This window comes from Watersipora subatra, chromosome 10, assembly GCF_963576615.1.
Source record: "Watersipora subatra chromosome 10, tzWatSuba1.1, whole genome shotgun sequence".
Classification (NCBI taxonomy): Eukaryota; Metazoa; Bryozoa; class Gymnolaemata; order Cheilostomatida; family Watersiporidae; genus Watersipora; species Watersipora subatra.
Window position 1 is genome coordinate 9,163,226 of NC_088717.1, and position 16,577 is coordinate 9,179,802.

Consider the following 16,577-nt stretch of genomic DNA (forward strand, 5'->3'; position numbering starts at 1 on the left):
ATTTAGTAAATGTCATAAACTTCATAAATTAGCATTGACAGTGATTGTATTTTTTCTTAAATTTTAACTTGTATTTTTTCTAATATTATTGGTGTTTAAATTAACCTAGAATCAACGTTCTTTCTCTGACTACCTGTGTGACCTCGTTCCCTTTGCTCTATCGTGGTCTGGGTCGTTTAGCCTATCGTGATCAGACCCATTCAAAACTGGTCCAGAGTACGGTTCATGAAAATAATTCGGCTTTGTGACTCGAGCAGCGTATGCTCAATTTAGTTAACTCAGATTGTATACGAACTTGTGGTTGATCTAATCTGTCTTTCATTATAAAGCGAAGTAATTGTCTTCTTAAATCAATTAGATCATATTATGGCTGGAGTTAACAACAGCTTACTTGACCTGGACGACAATCCTAAAAATCAATTAGCAGATCCAATTATGCCTACAACCAGTGCTGACTCATTAAGTGAAGTAAAATTCATAGCTAAGACCAGGCCTACTCGTACCTTCAAAGCTTCTGCAATTGGCAAAGAAAGCCAGAAAAATGAGTTAGCATTTTCATTGTATGCTTCCATAAATAGAGAGCTAAGAGCGGTCGATGTTATTTTTAAGAGCTGTCTTAAAGGTGTTGTTTTGTCAGAAACTTTCAATGCATGCGTAACTGATATTGAAGCGAAGGCTTCAGCTATTACCTCTGATTACGCTAAATTGTCTCAGCTATCTGATAATAGAGTGGAAATGAAAATAAAACAACACTTTGAATTCTTTATTGGTGAAACCAGTAAGATTACACAAAGAATCCTGGAACAACAGCAGAGTATGGCATCTGAAGAAGAAGAAACTAGAGAACAGGAACAGCTGGAAGTCAAAGAGAGGCTACTTGAAGAGCAGCGGAAACTTGAAGAATACCTTGCAGAAAGGAATATAGAAGAAGAGTTGGGATCGAAACCTAAACAGCAACAGCGACTGGGAGCAACATCCACACTCACAACACCAATCAGTTTGAATGCGCAGCCACCACTAAGAGCGTCCTTACTTAAATCAACGCCTTACCAACAGAGTATGCCACTGTATGAAGAGCCTATAAGAACCGAACCAGTGAACCTAGAGTCGCCTCCAGAAACTCCAACAAGAAAAACGGGCATATGGAGCCGACTCGACGCACTTTCAGTAAAATAAAAGATAAATCAGGCATCTCATGCTCACAGTGAGATATCAGAGAGCGATTCCATTCGCATTTTATCGAACGAAATTACGCAAGGAATAAAAAGATCTAGAAAGGTTGACATCGAACCTGAAATCTTTAGCGGCAATGCACTAGAGTTCGACGACTGGGAGTGTGATTTTGACGGTTATCTTTCTTCAATGGGCATCGAAGACGGCTCTGAAAAGATCAGATACCTTAAAAAATATGTTGAAGGAACTGCTAGGGAATGCATAAATGGCCAATTTATGATTCGTACGGAGCTGAGCTATTGACATGCACGAGAGAAACTCACCTCTCGATTCGGGAACAAATTGGACGTGGCCCGTTCAATGAAAAACAAACTCGATACTTGGCCAAAGATCTCTGCTAACGACACGCCAGCCCTCCAGAGATATGCCGACTACCTGGAAAGCTGTAGTAACGCCATGAAATCGATTCCAGGCCTAGCGAGCTTAGACGAGGAATTCAACAACGAACGATTTGCAAGAGTGCTTCCTGACTGGGCGCATCAAAAGTGGGGTGCAACGACACACCGTATACGGAAGAAGGAAATGCGTTACCCTAAATTTGCAGAGTTCGCTTCATTTGTTGACGACTTAGCAGAAATGCGCTCACAGCCTCTAATGCAAAATCTTGAGAAGGCACATGACAAACGGCCAAGACCCAATAACACCAGATCTTTAGCCACAAACAGCGTTGACCATACACCAGAGAGAAGTTGCCTATACTGTGAAGTCCCCCGCCACAAAGTGACAGAATGTTTCAAAATTTGGGAAAAGCCCTACAGTCAGCGTATGAGGTTTATTGCTAACAACATGCTGTGCTACATCTGCGTTAAACCTGGTCACGGGGCTGCCAGATGCAGCAGTAAAGGAAAAAACATCTGCTCCAAATGCAGAAGACCAGGGCATGCCACATGTCTACATAAAACAAAAGAAGACTGGGATGAAGAGCAACAAAATGCGGACCACCGAAACTACAATTCAGGACACATGTGGCCCAGAAACGCCACGCCTCACCAACAAACAGCTTCAGCTCACTTAAATTATCGACAAACTCCGGGTAATGCAGCTAAAAACACCAACTCACCACAAGTGGCGCAGACACTGAACTCCAACAAAACCAGTAGCACGGAGCATTGTCCTCTCATTTCTCCGGTGGAATACCAAGATCTACAGGGTGCGGATTTAATTAAGTTGTCAAATAAAAACACAAGAACGACATCCCAAAACAAGCTGTTCAATATGGGTATGCCAGTGTATGTATCCTCAGCCTCAAACCCGCTCAATGAAGTTCTGATCTATGCATTCCTTGATTCAGCGTCAGACCATTCTTATATAACCAAAGATCTCACGACACAACTAGGACTGAGGAGTCTAGGAACAAAACCCATCGAAATCGAAACAATGACTGGCGAAATACAACTGAGTAGGATAAACATGGTCGGAGACATCATCATTCAAGGTTATAACGGCGGAGAAGTTAAATTACCATCAGCATATGAGTGGGAAACTATCCCAAACTCGACCGGTGAGTTTGCGAATCACACCAACGTATTGGATCACCCTCACCTGCAAAAGATAGCGGACAAATTGCCACCACCAATGAACCTCCCGTGAGCCTGTTGATTGGTGCCAACTGTACTTCTGCCTTCTTCCCTCTGGAAGCTATCAAAGGTGGAGACAATAAGCCCTATGCACTCAGGTCAGAACTCGGGTGGGCCGTTTTCGGTGTAGAGGAGACCTGCCGAACTAAACACAAGGTATGCACAACCTATCAAACCAATACCAGCAAGGTCGAGAGTGATATGTTGTCTCAAGATGACTACCAATTTATGAACTTCTTAGAGGCGCATACAACAACTACGGAGGCTGGAAATTACATGATGCCGCTCCCGTTTAAACAACGACCGATACTCCCAAACAACGTAGAGCAAGCCAAGAGTCGGCAAGAAAGTCTAAGCAAAAAGTTTCAGAAACAACCTCAATTCAGGGCAGATTATCATAAGTTTATGAATGAACTGATAGAGGAAAAACTAGCGGAGCCAGTGCAGGAAGAAGATGCAAAACCAGGAGAACGATGGTATCTGCCACACTTTGCAGTAAAACACCCTCAAAAACAAAAGCTAAGAGTGGTTTTTGATTGTAAAGCTGTGTACAAAGGAACATCGCTAAACGATCACCTACTTCCAGGCCCTGACCTTATGAACTCCCTCTTTGGGATACTCTGCAGGTTTAGGAGGGAGCAAGTGGCTATTAGCTGCGATATTCAAAAAATGTTTTATAATTTTTTGGTAGCGCCTAACGACAGAGATTATCTAAGGTTCCTGTGGTACAACGAAGAAGGCCAACCAAAAACCTACAGAATGAAGGTGCACCTATTTGGTGCCAAGTCGTCGCCTGCTGTGGCCACATACGGATTACGCAAGATTGCAACAGATCATAGCAGCATTTCCAAGAGAGCGGCAGCATTTATCAATCGCAACTTTTATGTCGATGATGGCATCACCAGTGTAGCTTCAGAGACAGAAGCCGTTAGCCTTATTGCAGAATCTCGAGAAATTTGTAAAAAGGGTAACATGAGACTACATAAATTTTCATCCAATAGCGTGGAAGTTCTCTCATCTCTCCCCGAATCTGAAAGATCAGTACACGACAAAGACCTACTTGCAAACTCACTTCCCGAACAAAGAACCCTGGGCCTACAGTGGTCGATGGAGTTCGACACATTCAAGTTCGTGAACAAGATCCAGGAAAAACCAAGCACACGAAGAGGAATCCTCTCGATCGTTGGCCAATTGTACGATCCCCGTGGTTTTATAGCTCCGTACACTTTAATCGGCAAAAACATCCTGCAAGAGATAAACAAAGCCAATGTTAGCTGGGACGAGCAAATACCCGAAGAGATATCTCTTAAATGGAACAAATGGACCTCCCAACTGCCAGCATTAGAACGAATCAACATACCACGATGCTTCAAGCCAAAAGATTTCGGTAAAGTCGTCAAAGCTGAACTGCATCACTTCTGTGATGCAAGTGATGTTGGAATTGGAGCATGCTCTTATATCCGCCAAGTTAACGACAATGGTCATGTACACGTGGCATTTCTTGTAGAAAAATCAAGAGTGATACCATCGAAAGGCTTATTTACAACACCACGTCTGGAACTTGTGGCCGCCGTCATGGCAACACAACTTAGCAAAACGCTTCGTGAGCAGTTAGATATGAAATACGATGAGTTCTTCTGGTCGGACTCAAAAATTGTTATAGGCTGGATATCTAACGCCTCTAGACGATTCAACACATTCGTTCACCATCGGATCAGGATCATAACTTCTGAAACAAAAATCAAACAATGGAATCACACACCGGGACACTGCAACCCAGCAGACATTGCATCGAGAGGAAAACCATGTGATCAATTGGCAGATTCAGCGTGGTTCTCTGGACCCGACTTCCTGAAGGCTGCAACCATTGATCAGTACAAGCTAAATCAGCAACAGTCTGAAGTTCTAGACCCAAAAGATCCCGAGCTAAAAAAACTAAAAGTGTCAAAAACTGCAAACGTCAGGCAGCCTACTACAGTTGTCACTAGGTTTGCTAAATTCTCAACATGGACCAGACTCGTGCGCTCTATTAGCACAATTAGGAACATTCAAAAAAATTGTACTAAATCATGGTCCATAAAACCAATTTCTGTAGAAGACGGCCGCACCTCCGAAAACAAGATCATCTGCGAAGTTCAAAAGCATCACTTCGAAGATTCTTACACCTTGATAAAGAGTGGGCAGCGACTGAGCAAAAAACACACTCTGTCTAAACTAAACCCATTCGTCGATGAAACAGGAATTCTGAGAGTAGGTGGAAGGCTACAGAATTCGCAGAGCCTAAATTACCAAGAAAAACACCCAATAATCTTGCCATGTGACGCCCACATAGCATCCTTGATCGTACGCCACTATCACGACAGCACGCATCATCAAGGTAGAACATATACCCTGAGTGCCATCAGAAATGCTGGATATTGGATTATAGGTGTAACCAGACTGACGAAGTCCGTTCTGAGTAACTGCATTGCCTGCAAAAGATTACGGGGTAAACCCATGGAGCAAATAATGTCAATCCTACCGTTAGAAAGAGTCGAGCCTGCACCACCCTTTTTGAATATTGGGATAGATTGCTTCGGACCATTTGTTGTAAAAGAAAGACGATCAGAAATAAAAAGATGGGGACTGCTTATCACATGTCTTTATTCAAGAGCCATACACATCGAGCTGTTAAATGACATGACGACTGACTCCTTCATTAATGCCCTTCGAACCTTTATCTGCCTCAGAGGAGCAGTAAACACTATATACTGCGATCAAGGGACCAACTTCCTCGGAGCGAGCAATGAATTTTCAAAAGAACTACAGTCTCTAAATAAGAGGACATCTGCCCTAGGAACTTTCCTCTTAGATAAACAAATAACTTTCAAGTTTACTGCACCCCAGGCAAGCCACGCCGGTGGCGTATGGGAGCGTCAAATTCGTAGCGTGAAAGCTGTCTTAGACGGAATGCGCATCGGAAGATACCACAATAGACTAGACACAACAGGACTTCGAACAGCTTTCTATGAATCGATGGCCATTGTTAATAGCCAACCAATAGCAGTCAATCACATGGATGACCCAGAGGTGCCAATTCTAACGCCAAACCACCTAATCACATCGAAAGCAAAGGAGGTGACTTCACCACCAGGAAACTTTGGAAGTACAGACATTTATAGCAGGAAAATGTGGCGAAAAGTTCAGCAGTTTGCTGATGAGTTTTGGACATTGTGGAAAACCGGGTACATGAATAGAATCACGAAAAGACAAAGGTGGCAGAACCCAAAACCCAATATTCAGAAAGGTGACATAGTTATGTTAACAGACGAAAACACTCCGAGGAATCAGTGGCTTTATGGAATGGTTGAGGAGACGATTGCCAGCACAGATAGCAAAATAAGAAAAGTGAAGATAAAGATGTCCAATCGAGGCATCGACAGCAAGGGGAAGATCATCACGAAAGGCTCCACCTTAAAAAGACCCATTCAAAAGTTAGTACTGCTCCAAAGAGACGAGTGAGACGACCATCACCTCCATCCAACTTCCACAGCATGCAGATCCTGTAATGCTATAAAATGCTATAAATTACATTAGAACCACTTTAAAATAAAACTAAAACTTTTGATAAATTTTGCAAAGGAAAAATTAAGGTGGGAGTGTAGCTAACTTGATATCTGTTTAACTTGTATTTTTCCTAATACTATAACCACTGCTATACTACTCTGCTTAAATAAATAAATCAGTTTTAAAATAGTTTTAGCAAGGACTTTATTGTGTGTTGTTTATCAGTCAAGTAAATTCCGTAATAATAGTAGGCTAGGCGGCTGATCAACCACAAATTTGTGTACATATATCCATACAGAATCTATATTCAGTAGTTAGCGCTCGCTCGTTTGATCACTTGGCTAATGAGTTTGACAGACCCGCTGCCTCGGACCACGATCAATGGGGGGCGGGGACTTGTTTACCGTTTAGACTAAGGGAAAGATCGTTGCGTTAGCAACCGTCTGCAGCCACTAAAAGCTGAATGGAACTTATTATGCTTAGCTTTGAAACGCAAATGAAGTGTTGAATACATAGAATTTTATTATCAGAAACTATGGCAAGCTAATGTGACAGAAAGCCAAAGGTTCGTTTTGTTTAAGCCACTATTATAATCTTTTATTTTGTGTTTAAGCTACTATTATAATCTTTTATTTTAAGCTTTCAAATGACATTCATTCAGCAACTGTTGATATCTATTTTACTGGAATTTAAACTTCCTTGTGTTTATTCGTAATTAACATGTTATTGTAGATTTCACGATGTTACTTATTAGCCAGCGTTGATGGAAGTTTGAATATATATATATAAATAAACACCAGTGAAATCGAACGCTCACCACAAACACTTCGCTACAGCACTCAAGTGCAATTACATAACAATTAGCTTGTCGGGTGTACACATATGTACATAGCAGACCGCGTGAACTGCTACAGCTGCTGCATTTGAAAGCCAAAGTTTAATGCATCATCTACTTTGCTTTTCTCAAATATCTTGAGCACGATATTTTTTTTTTCTATAGGCTTGAGTCAACGAGTAAACTCACTTTTCCCTTTGATAAAAAAGTTTCTATTTCTAAGCTCAAAGAACTTATATTTTAAATAAAAAACTTTATTTATCTCTTCATTTTTTCTGCGTCCACTCTCCGAATGATTTCCTCCCATCTCTTTCCCATTTTCCCTACTCCTTTTCTTTTCTTCATCCTCTTTCTTTTTCTACCTCCTCTCCCTTTTTTTATCCGCTCTCCTCCCCTCCCTTTAATTCCTCACTTCCTATCTCCCCATTTCCCCATCGCCTCTCCCCCTCTCCTCATCTATTTCTCTACCTCTCTACGTTTTTATCCCACCTTCTTTCTCCTTACTCCCTTTCTTTCCCTAGTTATTTTCTTTTCTTTATCTTCCTTAATTCTGTCATATGGCGGTAAAACTAGGTACAAGACCAAATTTCAGTTTTTCTGCACCGCCGCTTCAGAGTTTTCAATCAACTGAGCTAATTTTCACAACATACATGTATTACAAGACAAAGAATGTTGATATTTGTTTTGATTGATCAAAGTGAAGCCTAATCCTTAATAATTCCATTAAACTAGTTATGCAAGCAAAATATTGAGTAATTACGCCAGGTATTCTGCTGGAATAACTAGCTAGCAAGAGTTAAAGACTTATGAATGCAGGTATGCAATGCATGCAGCCATGTTTTCTGCTGGTAAAACTACTTAAAAGGTGTGCGAAAGTTCACGTCATCTAAAAATAAAAACAATATTTGCTTAATCACAGTAGATAAAATGGGTTTCCGCAAGCAAAACTAGTTTCTGGTTCACTTAGACAATGCTTGCGCGTTATTGCTATCAATATGCACTTGAGAATGGGTCACACTAGTTACTGTTCTAGTTTGCATGAACATTGAAATAATAATTGTAATGGTTGTGCTTACTAGCCAAATGTGCATATTCATAAGGTAGGAGTCTACTTTATCAAAGGTTGACTTGCAATAAAACTCACATTACAGCTATTTGGTATTAAAAGATTCACCACAGAATTACTGTGTTGTTTTGTAGGAGCCAAATATGTGGAAATGTGATTACAAGCTCTTAAAAGCTCAAAAACAAAAAACCGCCGTAGATTGGAATCTCTTCATTTCGATGACGTAGCCATAAATATTGGTTATTGTCTTGTCACGTGGTGTTCTCACATGAATTGAAAGGCCAATTAAAAGCTTAATATTAAACTTATGACAAACACTTCAGGTTTTACCGAAGACCCCGTATCAAATATAGATGCTCGCTACTTGACATTTTTGTTTTGGTTTGGTCTGATTGGCAAGTCGTAATCTGACCATGTGACCCAATACTTCGCAAATAATTTTTGCAGCACTTTTCGATTATCACAGGTGACCAACAAGCTTTTCATGATTATCAGACAATGATATGTACTCCTTTAAGCTAAAGCTAAAAATTAAACAAATTTTTACGGTAAGTCATAGGATATCACTGCTAAAAGTGACAGCATCACGATGACGATAAAACAGACGCGTAATAACAATAGACATGGTTTTATTGAATGAGTGAAGTATGTTTGTGAAAATATTTGGAGAAATAAGGTTGCATGAAAGTGTAAACAGAAACCCTCTCTCACAACTATGTCACATTTGAGCCGTTTTGGATAGAGAATCCACACTACGGCGTTCTCGTGTGGCTGCGATTTTCTGTTCACTTTTGAGCTTTTATGAGCTTGTAATCACCTTTCCACATATTTTGCACCTACAAAACAACGAAGTAAGACATGATGAATCTTTTCATATCAAATACCTGTAATGTGACACCTGTTGCCCGTCAACCTTTAAATAACAAGATAGATAATATATTTTGTGAATATTGTAAAAGGTAGTATTATAAAATTTAATAACACATGATGATATTACCAAGTAAAAAGTATAGTTACTTGGTTTGCAAATGCATGCTTCCAAAATGTAATGATATTTAAAATTTAACATGGCATAACACAATTAGTTTAACAAATTTACTAGGACGCTTGCTAGCACTATCACTCAAATTGTAGGTGTAATAAACTTAAAAAAAGAATATACAATCTGCATGTACATTTTGCAAGTATTATATGCATTAAACATAATAAAAAGCTGTTGAATGTCTTCAGAATCAGCAATGGCATGGAGTATTATTGCAACAGTTGGTTTGTTATAGTTTGGATTGAATTGTGTCCCAAAAATTTACTGTGGGCTAATCGATGTGCAACTGCGTTGTAAGCGCCAATCGAGTATTGTCAAAGTTTTTTTATGTTACAAGTTATACAACTAAAAAATAATTATCGCACATATTGCAAAAGTTGTTGCCTAAGACAGTGTGCAGACTTGAGTGATGCTGTTGTAATAAAAATATGGTAGAACGGAGTACTTACTGATCTTTTGATTGTGCCACCCATTCTTGGGTTAGTGGACGTCATGTCAACTAAATAATTAACACAATTTTTTCGCTTAATGTAGTCAATCTTCAAAAAATCGATATAATTTAAAACTCTCCAGCACTGATTGATGACGACAGTGTGCTCTCTCTCTCCCTCTCTCTCTCCCTCTTTCTCTCCCTCTCTCTCCCTCTCTCTCTCCCTCCCTCCCTCTCTCCCTCTCTCCCTCCCTCTCTCCCTCCCTCTCTCCCTCTCTCTCCCTCTCTCCCTCCCTCTCTCTCTCCCTCTCTCCCTCCTTCTCTCCCTCCCTCTCTCCCTCTCTTCCTCCCTCTCTCCCTCCCTCTCTCCCCCCCTCTTTCCCTCTCTCCCTCCCTCTCTCCCTCCCTCTCTCCCTCCCTCTCTCCCTCCCTCTCTCCCTCCCTCCCTCCCTCCCTCTCTCCCTCTCTCCCTCCCTCTCTCCCTCTCTCCCTCTCTCCCTCCCTCTCTTCCTCCCTCTCTCCCTCCCTCTCTCCCTCCCTCTCTCCCTCTCTCCCTCCCTCTCTCCATCCCTCTCTCCCTCCTTCTCTCCCTCCCTCTTTCCCTCTCTTCCTCCCTCTCTCCCTCCCTCTCTCCCTCCCTCTCTTCCTCCCTCCCTCCCTCTCTCCCTCCCTCTCTCTCTCCCTCCCTCTCTCCCTCCCTCCCTCTTTCCCTCTTTCTCTCTCTCTCTCTTCCTCCCTCTCTCCCTCCCTCTCTCCCTCTCTCCCTCCCTCTCTCCCTCCCTCTCTCCCTCCCTCTCTCTCTCCCTCCCTCCCTCCCACTCTCCCTCCCTCTCTCCCTCCCTCTCTCCCTCCCTCTCTCCCTCTCTCCCTCCCCCTCTCCCTCTCTCCCTCCCTCTCTCCCTCTCTCCCTCCCTCTCTCCCTCCCTCTCTCCCTCCCTCTCTCTCTCCCTCCCTCCCTCCCACTCTCCCTCCCTCTCTCCCTCTCTCCCTCCCTCCCTCTCTCCCTCTCTCCCTCCCCCTCTCCCTTTCTCCCTTTCTCCCTCCCTCTCTACCTCCCTCTCTCCCTCCCTCTCTCCCTCCCTCTCTCTCTCTCTCTCTCTCTCTCCCTCTCTCTCTCCCTCTCTCTCTCCCTCCCTCTCTCCCTCTCTCTCTCCCTCGCTTTTTCCATGCTGCAGATTGTCTTTTAACACACATCTACGCCTCGTGGTCCTTGCATGGGTCATATTGGCAGACTCACCAAATGTGATGGGACAGTGCGGTATGGTCTTCATTTTTATATAATGTGACTATTATGGATATGTTTGCTATTTTTGGATCACAAAAACTTTGGCAAACATCTTAACTAGTTTTACCACAGAAAACATGGCTTCATGCATTGCATAACTGCATTCATAGCTCTGTAAGTGTTGTTAACTAGTTATTTCAGCAGAATACGTGGCCTACTCACTAATAATTCTGCTTACCTAACTAGGTTAATGGGATTATTAAGGCTTAGGCTTCACTATGATTATTCTAAACAAAGATGAACATTGCTTGTCTTGTAATATATATCTGTTGTGAAAATTAGCCTAGTTGATTGAAATCTCTGGAGCAGCGAGCCACAAAACTAAAATTTGAGCTTGTATCTAGTTTTACCAGCAGTAGGCAGAATTACTCTCCTGTCTCCAAAATAATAAGAAAACAATGATAACACTCAATATGGATTGTGCAAAAAATAATCACAGCAAAAGCAGAATTTCTTCAAAAACTAAAAATACACCTAACTCATTTAAGCAATTACTTAGAATTGGCTCAAGCCTTCAAAAGGAAAAGAAAGACTAACTAATAATACTATGAAAATAAATTTTGATGTTTTAACATTCTTCGAAATGCTACATTGTAGTTGCAGAGAAGATAACTGTGGAATTCTGGAAATAAATAAACCAGAAAACCTCTGAAAAACCTTGGCCAAAGTAAAAAAGTTTGACGTATTTTGATTGGGAAAAAATAAAGATATGGCTACACGGGCATGATCAAAACACAGCCTCACACATATTTATATGACTAAAATATTTTCAATAACTTTTAGCATTTTATGTGGCCCTCACACTGCTTTGGTCGCAGTATTAATATAAGTTGAAACACATTATTTGTCAAAGTAAATTGCATTACTTTGAAAAATGTTACCATGCTTTAAATAAGATCTATCCAAGTGCATTAGAAGATCAAAGCTCCCTGACCACGTTTTGAATTCTGTATCTGAACGAGTGACACAATTTACACGTAAATTGTGTTTTAAAAATATTATTTAGGACAATGAGCTGTTAATGCAAATTGCATTAACTTCCTGGCTATCAGATTACAGCAGGGGGTCTAATTATTTAATATGGTAAAGGAACAAATTTGCTTATTGCATATATTGTACACAAGTTTAAAAATTGGTAGCGGCTTAACATATAATTATACATCTATAATATATATATATATATATATATATACAATGTATACAGTATACATATAGATATATATTTATATTTATATATATATATATATATATAAATTGTTTCCTCACCCCGGATACCCCGTATGGGTGGTAAATTCTGCTCTAACTCGGGTCTCCTACCAGAGACCTGGGAGTTTGAGCACTCGCCTCAAGGTCTTAGCTGTTCCCAACATCGAACTTTTCTGCAACTCACCTGAGTTGATTGTTGTTGGTATTTAGGCAAGCCACATTTTATGCACCGGTGTTATTGCGCCCAGTGCCCCAATTACTACTGAGATTACAGTTGTAAAAAGAAAATGTAGATATATACTTATATATATTATATATATGTATATATATATATATATATATATATATATATATATATATGTAATGCTTCAAGAGCTTTGCTGTTCCTATTGGGAACAGCAAAGCTCTTGAGGCGAGTGCTCAAACTCCCAGGTCTTTGGTAGGAGACCCGAGTTAGAGCAAAATTTACCACCCATACGGTGTATTCGGGGTGAGGAAGCAATTTTATATATATATATATATATACATTGTAGATATATACTAGCTGCATTACCCGTCTACCGGAATAGACTCTCACGCAGCATAAGGTTTATTAAGAGTTGTCTTTCATACTGTAATACTACTCCTAATATGCAGTCTACTGAGATTGTTGTCCTGATCAGAGTATGCATGCACATATACATGTCACCCTCGAAAAGAACAATGGAAATATGCAATGTGTTTTACAGCTAGATGCGTGTAAAATCTAGCAAATATTCTAGATTCAGGTGTCTAGATTCATGCATCTGTTTATACCCCTCTATACTTGCAGTTGACGATTGTGCAATTCTGCCGCTGAGCCCCCGCCTCGGCTGACCAGTCCTTACCCGCCGAGCAGTTGAAAATCATGCTCTTGCATTCGTCTCGCAATCAATCGCTTCACACTCGCAATCAATTGCCGCGCAATCAATCGGCCTGCACTCGCTTCGCAATCAATCGCTTCGCACTCGCCTTCCAATCACCTCCTACTCCCCTTGCAATCAATCGCCTCGCACTCACCTCGCAATCAATCGCCTCGCACTCTCCTTGCAATCAATCACCTCGCACTCGCCTTGCAATCAATCACCTAGCACTCGCAACCAATCGTCTCGCAACCAACCGCCTCGCACTTGCAATCAATCACCTAGCACTCACCAACTCATCCATCCGGAAAGCCGCGCCTGGAGACTCTTGCTTTACTCGGTGCAAAAAATGTCTCCTCGAGTGACACCCTAGCCCCAAGCCTAGCTGTGCTACATGTACCTAGCATTGCCCGAGTAGTGAAATAGTCTTTGCACAGAAAATTGATTTGTGTTTAACATATAACAACATTTGCCATTCTAACTTTCAAACTACATGCCATGAAAAAAGTGTTTTGTTTAGTTGAAATAAACTGAGAGAGAAAATAAAGCAACTGTAAATGTTTTCAAACTTTTTTAAACAACTACAACTTTCAAATTTCATATCATGAGGAAAAGGTTTTTTGCAAATCTATTAGATTAAAAAAATAAAACAGTTGTAAAAGGGATTAGATGTAAATTTCAAATAATTAGCAAGCAATAGCTAAAGAAAATCGGTTTTACATCAGTTACAATAGAAGATGATGTAGTAACGAGACAATTAAAACAAACTGAAAAAAAAAATTCATGAATAGGTTAAATTAATTGTAGCAATTCTTGCATGAAAGTGTGCGGGTATAAAACTTATATATCTATATATATATTTGTCAAAGTATGTAAATGTATGTAAATATAAGAGAGTAAGGAATAACTGATACTTGCAATCTTACACGATAAACCTTACAGTAATCTTACAAATGTTTGTTGTAAAATGTGAAATTAATTACGAAAAATTAATTGGTTAGGTTTAAAAGTAGAGATGTGTAAGCTAATACATCTAGCTGTACAACCCAGCATTGCCCGGGTAATAAAAAAGAAACTGAACAGAAAATTTATTTGTATTTAATATATAACTACATTTGCCATTCTACCTAAAATAACCGTAAAGGTTTTCAAATTTACTTTGTCAAACAACTTTTAAACTTCAAATCATGAGAAAAATGTTTCGTGCAGGTCAAATAAATTTTAAAAATACAACAACTATAATTAGTTTAGATGCAACAGTAAAATAATTAGCAAGTAATAGCTAAATTGAGTCTCTTTTGCTACGATTGCAATACGAGATGATTAGGTAATGATACAATTAATACGAACTGAGAAAACAAAATAAAATTTGTGGATATGTTGAATTAATTATAACATTTGCTGCGGTGTGTGTATAAAAAAAGGATACTCTTCCACCAAAAGCTATCCATCAAAACTCTGAATACCACGATACTGGTACGACGATATGTCATGTAAAATAAAGTATTGTAGTGTCTTTGTCTGATCGAAGGTGAGAGAACCTAGATGCTATTCCTTCTTGAGATAATACAATTGTACGCATGAAAAGTAGTGACCTCAACAGCGATTTAGCAATTGAACCTTAAGAAAAACCAGAAATAGAGGTTCACCAAAACGGCATCGTGTTTCATAGAGTTAATAGAGTTTAATCGCCAAGTTCTGATACCAAGAAATCTATTGTCGATATCGTTTGAACAAAAACAAATTAGCCTTATACCTTATACCTTAGCCTTAAACCTTATACGTCGAGGACCAAAAAAGCATCGCGTGTCATAAAGCTAAAAGAAAGTCATAGAGTTGAAATTATTACGTCATTTTTGTATGAAGAAAGCAAACGATGAATAGGTTATGTATAGAGGTGCACTAACCGGAGATTCTCGCTAATGATTCCTAGATACCTAGTAGCGGCTAATAGTCCGGAAAGTACGGTACTCTATAAGGCGGACACTCAATCACACACGCGCACGCCCTTGCGCACGCGTCTGCGCAAGTGCGAGTGCACAAGGGCATGCGCAATCACGCATCGCGCAGACAGGCAACGTTTGCCATTTATATATTAGATATACGTTGTATATTTATATACATATACAGTGAAACTCGGATAACTCAAACTTCAAGGGACCCAGCAAAAGTGTTCAAATTATCAGAGTGTTCAAGTTATCAGAGCACTGTCACAAGTCCATGTATTTACTTATTTATTAGTAGATACATGTACATATACAAACTATAATATAAATCAAAAGCACAAATGGCTTGTTTCAAATTAAATGCTTCTAATGTAAAGTTTAAAACGTTTTTATCAAAAAGTATAGAGATTTTTCTATCACTTGAGATTGGTTTGTTGTTTGAGGTGATGTTATTACCAGGACGTTTTTTAGATTGACATTGGCAAAACTTGATCGTTGCTGAAATGCTAAAAAAAAGACATCTTTTTCTTTTGAGCGTTTTACCCACGATCAATTTTGCCGATCTTTCTTGAAGTTTATGGAAAGATTACCTTTCTTTACCTGGGATTCGTTAAGAGCAACACTTTGAGGCAGTTCAATTAAAAGTTATACGAGGTTTTATGGTACATTGTATATCACTCACGCTTTTTGAATGGATACTTATTGAATGTAAACACGTATTTTGTGTTTAGGTCAAACGATGAATAGTTTTTTTTAGCTAAGACAATGTATACGTTTGACTACAACAATTCTTAAGACGTTTTAAACATTCAACATTCTGACGTTAATTCAACACGGAATCAACGTCGGAAAACTATTCATCACGGGCAAGCCGGGTCCCGCACTCAAAGATTTTTGCCACGCAAGTACAAAACAAAAAACAACATGCTGTTTTTGTTTTGTATGTGCGTGGCGAAAATCCTTGCGCCCGTGACCAGGCTAACCCGTGCTGTTCATCGTATAGCAGTATAAATCAAATTTTACCAAACCTTTAGAAAAGTCGTTGACAAAAATATTTTGCCGATGGAGGTAATAACGACGCTTATGAATTATGAAAAGTTGAGGTTTACTTCTATGGCTTGGAATAAAGTGATTTTCTAAAGCGATAGCAACCGTTTCGGTAGCCGTTGGGCAAAAAACAGTTCGTTATAACAGTGTTGAATTCGAGTTATATAGAGCCATTTATCATTGCATGGGAACGGACCAAGCAAATCCAGTCGAGTTAACCATGTGTTCACTATATCCGAGGGCGAGTTATCCATGTTTCACTGTATATACATGTATATATATATGTATATAAATATAATAATATAATATATATACAATATATACAATATTTATATATATACACATAAATATATTTATATATATTGTATATGTATATAATTAAACTCTAGTAATGATAAGCTTGCCATCTGGTGGATTTGAACTCGCACATTTTTCGACCACACGTCTTAACCAATCCCCTTACCACAAGTCTACAAAGACTCT

At 39.7% G+C, this 16,577-nt stretch overlaps 1 protein-coding gene and 2 pseudogenes across 1 annotated transcript; all 3 read left to right on the forward strand.

Annotated features, from left to right (window-relative positions):
- The first annotated feature begins 366 nt into the window (after positions 1-366).
- Positions 367-2,248, forward strand: LOC137406747 (uncharacterized; annotated as a pseudogene).
- Positions 2,249-2,442: 194 nt separating this feature from the next.
- On the forward strand, positions 2,443-4,317 carry LOC137406748 (uncharacterized; annotated as a pseudogene).
- Positions 4,318-4,385: 68 nt separating this feature from the next.
- On the forward strand, positions 4,386-6,311 carry LOC137406749 (uncharacterized). The gene has a single exon (XM_068093361.1). It carries the CDS (start codon positions 4,386-4,388, stop codon positions 6,309-6,311), a length of 1,926 nt encoding a protein of 641 aa, XP_067949462.1.
- The last annotated feature ends 10,266 nt before the right edge of the window (positions 6,312-16,577 follow it).